General features: G+C 37.9%; 1 protein-coding gene across 1 annotated transcript in view; it reads left to right on the top strand.

Annotated features, from left to right (window-relative positions):
• Positions 1-1,470: 1,470 nt before the first annotated feature.
• Positions 1,471-9,772, top strand: part of LOC135208134 (uncharacterized) — a 29,376-nt gene continuing 21,074 nt past the window's right edge. The window contains exons 1-3 of the mRNA XM_064240285.1: positions 1,471-1,507; positions 3,825-3,990; positions 6,406-6,627. Coding sequence (XP_064096355.1) covers positions 1,471-1,507; positions 3,825-3,990; positions 6,406-6,627 — 425 coding nt within the window. The remainder of the gene's footprint in view (positions 1,508-3,824; positions 3,991-6,405; positions 6,628-9,772) is intronic.

The following is a 9,772-nucleotide window of genomic DNA, read 5'->3' as shown; positions in this document are numbered from 1 at the left end:
CCGACATTATACACACAAATCCAATTCTGATACCCATTCTCTCTTTCTATATGACAATTTCCACCCATTTCTTTCTTTTTATATGAAAGATGATTCACCACAACCAACGATCTATGGTTACAAATGTCCAGAAGCTTCCATCCATTGTTATTAACGTGATTATCTTGAATATTCTTATATACATAAGGAACACCGTCTTTATTGCAATACTTGGATAGCCTACACGGGAATTAAAATCTCCCATAACAACTATTTGTTCATAATTGTTCATCACAGACTCCAAATTACCAAATTGCAATACATCAAAGTAAGGAGAATCCTGTGGTGTAATGTATACACCACCGAGAAAGACACCTGGCCAACAAGACAATTGAACCCAAATTTGGCCTTCACAATCAAGCTTTACGTTGTTATCAATCTCATGATGTTTGCTTTTAACCAACAAAAGTACGCCACCCCTGTTTTGCCTTTCCGAGAAGGGTTGTGATATAAACAAAAACCTGGCACACTCAAATTACTTACTAATTTCGCTTCTAAAAGCCACACAATATCGTAATTCAAAACAAAACGAAAAATATCAGGATCCTGCAATTTATCTCTCACACCCGCAACATTCCAGAACATATTTTTATTTCATTTTTCCAAGGACCTAGAAAATATTTACAATATATTTATCAATAACACATTGTCTCGAAGCAGCACACGATTTTTCCAGTCGTACCTAATATTAGTACCAGCATTTTCTGGCTTACTCTTCTCTTCTCGTTCTCTCTCTCTAAGTCGAGCCATCTCCTTCCTTACTGCTGGATGTAGGTCCTTCTTGATGAATATTCTAGCAAAAGGTCCGTCACAGTTCTTCAGATTTTTTGCTTTCTCCAAGATATGGTTCCGTTGTTGCTGGTTGTTAAGCACGACAAGAACGGTCTATTACGTCGATCGTTCTCCTTTCCAAGACGTCTTATCTGCCACTTTTCCGGCTCCATTCTCATGTCGTCTGCATAGCCAGTTGCCTCATCACCTCCTAACCTTGGCAGCATCGTCGTCTCCACGATCTCGTTCGCTGTTCTCTGATAACCCAGCTACAACAATATTTCTGCTTCTCTCTCTTGCATCAACTGCTTCTAAAAACCTTTGCTGCTGGCTTATAACCTTGTAAGCTTCGTCCATCGGGCTGAGAGATCCTTAACCTCTTGTTTAATTGCCTTTATTTCACTGATTTCGCTCTGAGTAGCTTCAATCATCAGTACTCGGTATTGGATGGCTCTTGATTTCTAATGGCATTAATCATTGTGCTTAAAGCTTCTTTCAACTGAGGATTGGTAAGTTTGCTTAACTGGTGTTGTGATAATGCTGTTACGGACTCCACACTGTCATAAAGACACACACACACACACACACACCAATCAAACTTCAAGGATTATCAAATCAACAGAAGGAAAAATCCCTCCAGCATTATTTCCCCATGATACAATGTGCCCTCCAAGACCTCCTTCTGCCTCCAATCATTGTCAGGATGAGAAGCAGACGCTTTCAAGCATCAGACTTTCCTTCTCCTCCTGGCTGTCACTTCAAACAAAAGTATCCTACGAGATGTTCTTATGTTCTTTCTCAACTCTGAGGCCTCCATTCCTACCTTGGGAAAGGAAGAAGAGTCGCTCCTCCTGAGGAAATTGGATTGATCAACGACGCCAAGAGAATCCCTACCCCTGATAAGAAACGGATTTGATCTCTGACTCGGTCTAAAAGGAGCAGTCTGTGATGTTTTTCCTAAATGGGGCCTTTTACGGAAACCCATCTGCAATTGAGTGTTGGTAAATGTGCTTTACTATTTTATAGTAGTAGAGAAACGTTTAAAGGTTAATCTGGTATTTGTAAGACATTTAACATAAAAAGGTTAAGTTCGCGACTGATGACCCTACTCCAGTGGGCCTGTTCTAACCTAATTTAAATAAGAAAAAAATGATAGTGTTAGGAGATGTTATGACTCGTCAGAATTTTTCTTCTCAAGGACCTCTTCTGGGAAAGGAATAACTTCTCTCTCTCTCTCTCTCTCTCTCTCTCTCTCTCTCGCTCTCTCTCTCTCTCTCTCTCTCTCTCTCTTCTACTCTCTCTTCTTCTAGTGACATATACCTTTTGTTTCACTCACATTCACTGACAAATTGATCGTCCCAGTTCCGGCGGTAATTAAATGGGAAATAAAATACACGCAAACACACCACATACTACATACATATATATATATATATATATATATATATATATATATATATATATATATATGTGTGTGTGTGTGTGTGTGTGTGTGTGTGTGTGTGTGTGTGTGTGTTTGTGTGTATGTGCTTGTAAGCAAAACAATCGTGCCCTATACAGATGTGATCCATGAAAATCTACTGAAAAGCATCAAAAGAGCAATTGACTAAACCAAAGTTATTAGTGAAGGGAAACACAACAATTGAAATATTTCAACTGGAATTCCAGAGCAGATCAATCAATGTCTAGCCATTAAGTGATTCCAGTTCATTACTAAAACAATGAAAAAAAGAAATTAAATAGCTTTATGTACAAATGGCGCCATCACCGTAATTACTCGGAAAAATGACGGTGGAAATTACAATAGAAGTCATTACAGCTTTTATGGAGGTTGAACACAAATCCAGTCTGAAGAATTCAGCAGAAAACTGGAAAATGGAAAATTTATCTTAAATTGGTTTTACTTAAAGAGTTTATTGATGGGAAGATTTGGTTTATGAAACTGGGCTGAGAGCCACTTCCGGCGTGAGGAGATGAAGATGTGATTATACTCAATTATTTAAAGTATTTGTTAAAGGTTAGCAGTAAAGAAATGTTTGGACACATTAATAAACAAACACATGCGTCACAAACGAAAACAAAATTCTCAAATAAACAATGGCACAAACACGTACCAAGTTCATTTTGCATTATGCACATACGTACTACATACATACACAAGCAAAAGCCACACGGAAAATTTTTAAAAAGAAAAGACAGAGTGCCAAAGTACTTTCGTGTATTTAACAGATCGTGAAATACACGAAAGTACTTGGCACTCTCTTTTCTTTTTTTAAATTTTTCCCTGTGGCTTTTGCTGTAAACAAAATCACGTGCTTACTTTTGTGATTTTATAGTAATACATACACAAATGCATACATACATACACATACACACACATTTATGTATGAGAGAGACTCACAGCTGTCTTGTCTAGTCTTCCTCAAACTTAATCAACGACGAAAGGGAAAAGAAAAATTGAGAGCAACAAAGAGCTTCTCGTCTGCCCTTGCAACCTCCAGCAATGATCGCTCTCCCGTTGCCTCCCTCCAGAGGATTTGTAATGCGATATCAGCACTCACACAGACAGACAGACACACACACACACTCAAAGACAAAAGCTGTTATAAGTCGCCTCGAGAGATATTCGAAGCTTATTAGGTAGTCTTATCCTCTGCACAGAAGGAAAATATTTAGTCTCTTGAAAGGTTTTTTATTTATTTCCTTTTAAATGGAGTCGCTCTTTTTGTTGTTTTGAAGATAAGAGGTTTTCCTTTGTGTAGAGAACATTTTTTATCTCGTATATTTAACAGTTAGTCGTACTTTACGTGGTTTAAAAAATGAACAGAGAGAGAGAGAGAGAGAGAGAGAGGGAGGGGGGAGGAGATAGAGAGAGAGAGAGAGAGAGAGAGAGAGAGAGTATTTTTATCATCCATTTCAAACCCCACTATTCATAAGAAAAAAATCTTAGTGCCAGACTAAGAACCTCTCTCGTTCCATCGTCTCCCCACTTTTACGCTTTTTCTTCCTTCTAGTACACCCTGAAGTGGCGCAAAAACGTCCATTTGACACTCGATCAGCGGCTGATACAGAGCAGAGATCCGAGTTCAGTCTCTTGTACCCAAGAACGGTCTTCAGGGATATACGAGGGAAACGAGGTCGGTTGTTCTCGGAAGACGGGAGGCGGTTCTCAACTCCTAAGTACAGGGTGGGGGAATGACTGATCTATCTGAGGGGAGACTGCAAAGGGTCTTATATATTGAGAATTATCTTCTGCATTACAGCCAAAACAAAAATGAATGTGCTATATAGAATAAATGGTATCTAAAAGGAGGTAGGGTGGCGTGTGGGATGGGTTGTAAGGTGTGGTTTTGGGAGGGGTGTGGGCGAGGCGTGGGGTTTGGGAGGAGATGTTGAGGTGAGGTTGTTAGATAGGATGTGATGGGGTAGGCTGGGGTATGGGGTTTGTATAGGCATGTGGGGTGAGGTGTGGGGGTGGGGGTTAACCTTACAGACCTTACATCTTGTTCGGGTTGCCCCTGTCCCTCAGTGTGAGGCACCTCTAATGTCTACCAGAGATTGCTAGTACATCTTCCGGTATATTTTGCATCTTCCAATCTTGGATGGTCTGTGATGCAGTTTAGATATTTGTCGAGCTTATTCTTAAACACATCTACGCTCACTCCTGTTATATTCCTCAGATGAGCTGGCAACGCATTGAAATAGACGCTGCATTATCGATGCTGGTGCGTAGTGGATTAATGTCCTGTGTGCTTTCCTTATTTTTCCTGGTATAGTTTTGTTTTGGGCACTATTAATCTACCTCTGCTTGCTCTTTCTGATATTTTTAGCTCCATGATGTTTTTCGGCTATTCTTCCATCTGTTTCCATGCCTGAATTTTCATGTAGCGTTCTCTTCTCCTTTCTAGACAATATAATTTTAAGGATTGTAGTCTTTCCCAGTAGTCAAGGTCTTTTCTTCTATTCTAGCTGTAAAGGACCTTTGTACATCTCTATTTGTGCATATCCTTTTGATAGTGTGGGTACCATATTATATTGCAATATTCAAGTGGACTACGAACATATGTTTTATAAAGCTATAATGTGTTCAGCTTTTCTTGTTTTGAAGTGCTGTAACAACATTCCCATTTTTGCTTTACATTTTGCCAATAGAATTGCTATTTGATCATTGCATAACATGTTCCTATTCATCATCACACCAAGGTCTTTAACTGCTTCCTTATTGTGATTGTTCTCATTATTAGGTACTCTATATGCATATAGCTTTCCTTCTCTGCCCCATAGTTTATTGATTCAAATTTATCAGAGTTAAATACCATCCTATTACCTCTGCCCAATCATATACTTTGTTAAGGTCTCTTTGTAGCGCGTTCCTATCTTCATCACAAGAAATTTCTCAACTTATTCTTGTGTCATCGGCGAAACTACTCACTACCGAGTCCTTAGCATTATTTTTTATTAAATGTTTCATAATATTTTTTTCATTACCCTTTCATACACTTTCATAATATGTGATGTTAGACTCACAGGCCTATAGTTACTTGCCTCTAGTCTTGATCCACTTTTGAATGTAGGGTAATATATGCTAATTTGTGCTCATCATAAATCATGCCTGTGTCTACACTTTGTCTTAATAATATTGCAAATGGCTTTGCGATAGAATGAACTTCTTTCTTTAACAAAATAGCAGGAACACCATCAGGCCCTGCTGCAGCTCCATTTTTAATTTCATTAATAGCCTTCACATATCAGCTTTATTAATATCGATATCAGCTAAATATTCACTATTTTCGTGCCCTTACTTCTATAGCGTTATCTTCATTATCTTTTTTAGGGGTGAATTCTCTCTTATATCGTTCTGCCAATATGTTGCAAATTTCCTTTTTTTTCATTCGTTAATCTCCCTTCAATTCTTAGAGGGCCTATTTCTATTCTTCTTTTATTCATCTTTTTCGTGTATGAGTATAATAGTTTGGGGGGGTTTTTTGCTTGATATTACTAGGGTTTTTTCTTCCAAGTCCGTTTTTCATTTTCTTTTGATTGTATAATCTTTTGTTCTGCAGTAGAGAGAGAGAGAGAGAGAGAGAGAGAATGAGAGAGGAAGGAGGCGAGGGAGGAGGAGAGAGAGCGAGTGAGAGAGAGAGAGAGAGTGAGAGAGTGAAAGGCTTCATTCACATCTGAGCAATGACAGCAATATCCAAAGAAATATCCAAATACTGTTTCTAGTCATAGGTGAAATAATCGACATTTCCATCAGACGAACGAAGTTGAAAATGAGACGGCAAATATTTGAGCTTGAACTAACTTATCTTCAAAAATAATTGTAAATAGAACAGCGGCTATTACCATACTTGCAATCACCCTTAATCAATCCTTCATCCCAGTATGAAGTATGAGGTTAGGATGGAGTTGAATCGAATTTATTAGTAATTATTTCATACCTTCTCATCAACGCCATTCTTTCCAGGGAGGGAAACTGAAACCTCTTCATTTCTGAAACTCAAAAGACCAAAGATTTAAATTTATTATTGACATAGTAATTCAAAAGGGGTTCTATCTTCAGCTCATGTTAACTTTTGTAATCACCTCACCTAGGTCCCCGCACCCCACCCCCACCCTTCGAACCCCACCCCACCACCCTAACCCCACTTCAAACCCCAAATACAATTCCTCAAGTCACACCTCCACACACTATCCACCCATGCCCCCTCCAAACCCCAACCCCAAACCAAACCCCACCCCAGAAGCCCCCACACGTTCCAACACCTGCACACACCAACCCACACCTCACGCTCAACTTCACACCATAGTCTATGGGTAATCAGATATTTATGTACAGTGGTGCTCAAATCTCATGCGACATGATTCTTTTTGTATCGTCCAGATTCTCAGACTCAACGTGATGTTGCCAAGTAGTGTTATACTTTTTTTCTAATGTCATACATGTCGAAAAGTTTGTAAAATTCACCGCTAGCCCTATTTTCCTTCATGGCTATATGAATATGATCCCTTTTATGGATTGGTATAATTCGTAATCTGTTTGTGATTTGAACTGATTTTCTTTTTTTTACGCTGCAAAGTTTCAAAGTGCGGTGTGATAAGGTTAGCGGTGCCATCAACGAAAGCACAAACTTAACATGCTTCTCGGACCGATCAACATAAATACGTCTGCTGCATTATGACAGTAGACCTAATAAGCTCAACAGTCATAACAACATTTTCAAAGTAGGAATATGAATTAAAACAAGTTTTCTTTGAATGTTGAAGCTTTCGACTGTGTTGAAGCTGCCTGTATGTTGCAAAATGTTTTATAGGCCTAAAAAAATAACTAAGCCTTCTGAGATATAATCTGTTGTTAATAAATTTATTTGTAAAGATTATCTGTTTTTTGACGAATACAATAGGAATATGAATTACAACCAGTTTTCTTTGAATGTTGAAGTTTTAGGCTACGTTTAAGCTACCTATATGTTGCAAAATGATTTATAGGCCTAAAAGAATAATCTAAGCCTTATGAGATGTAATGTAGAGATTACCTGTTCTTTGAGGAATAAAAGATGATGATTTTGAGTATATGGAGAAGATGGCTTATTATCGAAATTATCATAAGTATTAATATCAAGGCGTATGGAACACTTGTTTTTCAACTGGTTTAATATTATTATTTTCTTAAAAGTCCTCCTTGCTTTTGGTGTATAATTTATTCTTTCATTAGGTAACTTGAAGAACAAGAATGGGTTGATAACCTCATTTGCTTTCTGGCCAGAAATTGTTAATAGAGAGATGTGACTGTTAATTGTAAACTAAAGAAATCTAACACCTAGGCCTAGGGACAATATCTTTGCTTTGAAAAATGAATAATTGCATAGGCGAATATTTGCTAGTATGCCACAATTTTTTGGAATATTTAAGAATTACTAAACAATTAACATTATGTATGGGAAAATCCAAATATTCCTCTAACACATATAAAGTAAGGATTTTCAAGATAATTTCATTGTCGTTACTCATGTGACCTACTTATGGTTATGCACTGGGTGTTGTTTGTTGCACCGACACTAATGATAAACACGTCACACACGCTCCCCTCACACGTTGATATCGGTGAGCGCATTCTACTTTTGTATATACATATTTACATTTTTTCAGCATTGACGTGTAAAAGCAATCAAATAGGACTATTTTAAATTTTATGTTGGCTTTGGAAGTATTATTAAAGTTATATAAATTTTTTTTCGTGTTTCTTTTATTTATTTGAACTGATGCTTGATGACGACTTCATTTTGGTCAAATGCTTCAGCGATGTGTGAACGAAAGTTTTGAAAATGTTTCGAAAGAGTTTTTTCTGAAATTTGATACACGTGACATTTTCTTACAGTTTTGAAATATATGACAGATTTCACTCTTATGAAACATATTATGTCCATATTGTATGCAATAATCGCGTTTCCGCATTGAAATAATAGATAAATATGGAGCATGCTAGGTTGCCAGTTAGTGAATTTTGAACGAAATCCTATGGAGTCATGTCGCATGAGATTTGAGCATCACTGTACTTCCAAGATCTCTCTCTCTCTCTCTCTCTCTCTCTCTCTTTGACAGAGATGAATTTCCTATTGTAGGTTTATTTACCTACTCATGGGTAATTAGAATATTAATGCTCTCTCTCTCTCTCTCTCTCTCTCTCGCTCTCTCTCTCTCTTCTCTCTCTCTCTCTCTCTCCTCTCAATGACAGCTGTCGACCCCAGACGGGAAACAGAGAATCTGAAACAAGACCTCAGAATTCCGAAGAGGCAGGAGACGAAAGTTACGAATGCAAAGTTCATCATTGTTATGCAATATTCATATCTGTATCAACTGTAAATCGTTTGTGTAATATTCGCAATATTGTTGTTTTAGAATCATCCTGGATTCAAATCCATAAATGAACAGCGAACATCTGCGTATGTGATGGATTGAGCATGTTCCTAAAATGTTGGTTCTGTGTTATAATTGTTCAGCCTCCATGATGAGATACGTTCAGAGAACCTCTCTCTCTCTCTCTCTCTCTCTCTCTCTACAGATCCATTCATCTCCTCGCCATCAGTAATATTTTTTTTCAAAATCTCCCAAAGAAAAGGAAAGACTTTTGACATTTGTGGACCTACAAAAGGATCACTTTTCTTTCTCCTCTTCTTATTTGTCTTCTTCTTCATGCATTCGCAGAATCCCCACACTGAGTCATTTGTGGTTGGGATCCAAAAACCATTGTGAAAAGGAGAGAGAGAGAGAGAGAGAGAGAGAGAGAGAGAGAGAAGGAGAGAGAGAGAGCGAGAGAGATAGCACTTAGGCTAAAGGCGAGTGATTACAGTTCCAAAGAGATCAGGGAATAAACGAATAAGTCTTTTTATTCCCATATAAGTGTTCATTTTATGATTAATATTCTTTTGTTCTTTCAATGTTCTGGCTTTAACTTTACTTTCTTCTTTGTATTTCATTTCACTCGTCTTTGTCCTGATTCCCCCTTTCACGGTAAAAGACGTCCGCCATTTTCTCATTTCATCTTTTCTCCACTTATTCTTTACGCCGATATAGTGGTTAGTGTCGTGGAATGCGACTCAGATGTCGTGGGGTTCGCTTCTCCCCTCCCAGGGTGACGGAAAATCACTGGCTCGTATCGTGATCCAGTTACTTGTTGTAGTGTGGGGGGTCTTCAGCGGTGGAAAGTTGAAACCAACTTTCTTGGAAGCTTCAATTTAATGTCAATGGGCCCCTTTTGGTGGGCTTGTTCCATATGTGAATAGGTTTTATCTCCTGAAACAATAATAATAGTAATAATTTGTCGACAAATAATCTAAGAAATAGAGAAAAATGTAGGTAAATTATTAAAATGCAGGGAAAAAAAATATGAGGGTAGTCATTCATAGCATCTTCTCTTGAACTTCTGAAGAAGTTCCAATTGCACGACTTCCTCAGTAAGGAG

The sequence above is a fragment of the Macrobrachium nipponense genome, chromosome 34, assembly GCF_015104395.2.
Source record: "Macrobrachium nipponense isolate FS-2020 chromosome 34, ASM1510439v2, whole genome shotgun sequence".
Lineage (NCBI taxonomy): Eukaryota > Metazoa > Arthropoda > Malacostraca > Decapoda > Palaemonidae > Macrobrachium > Macrobrachium nipponense.
Note: the sequence above shows the minus strand (reverse complement) of the source record. Positions and strands in the feature narration are given on the sequence as shown.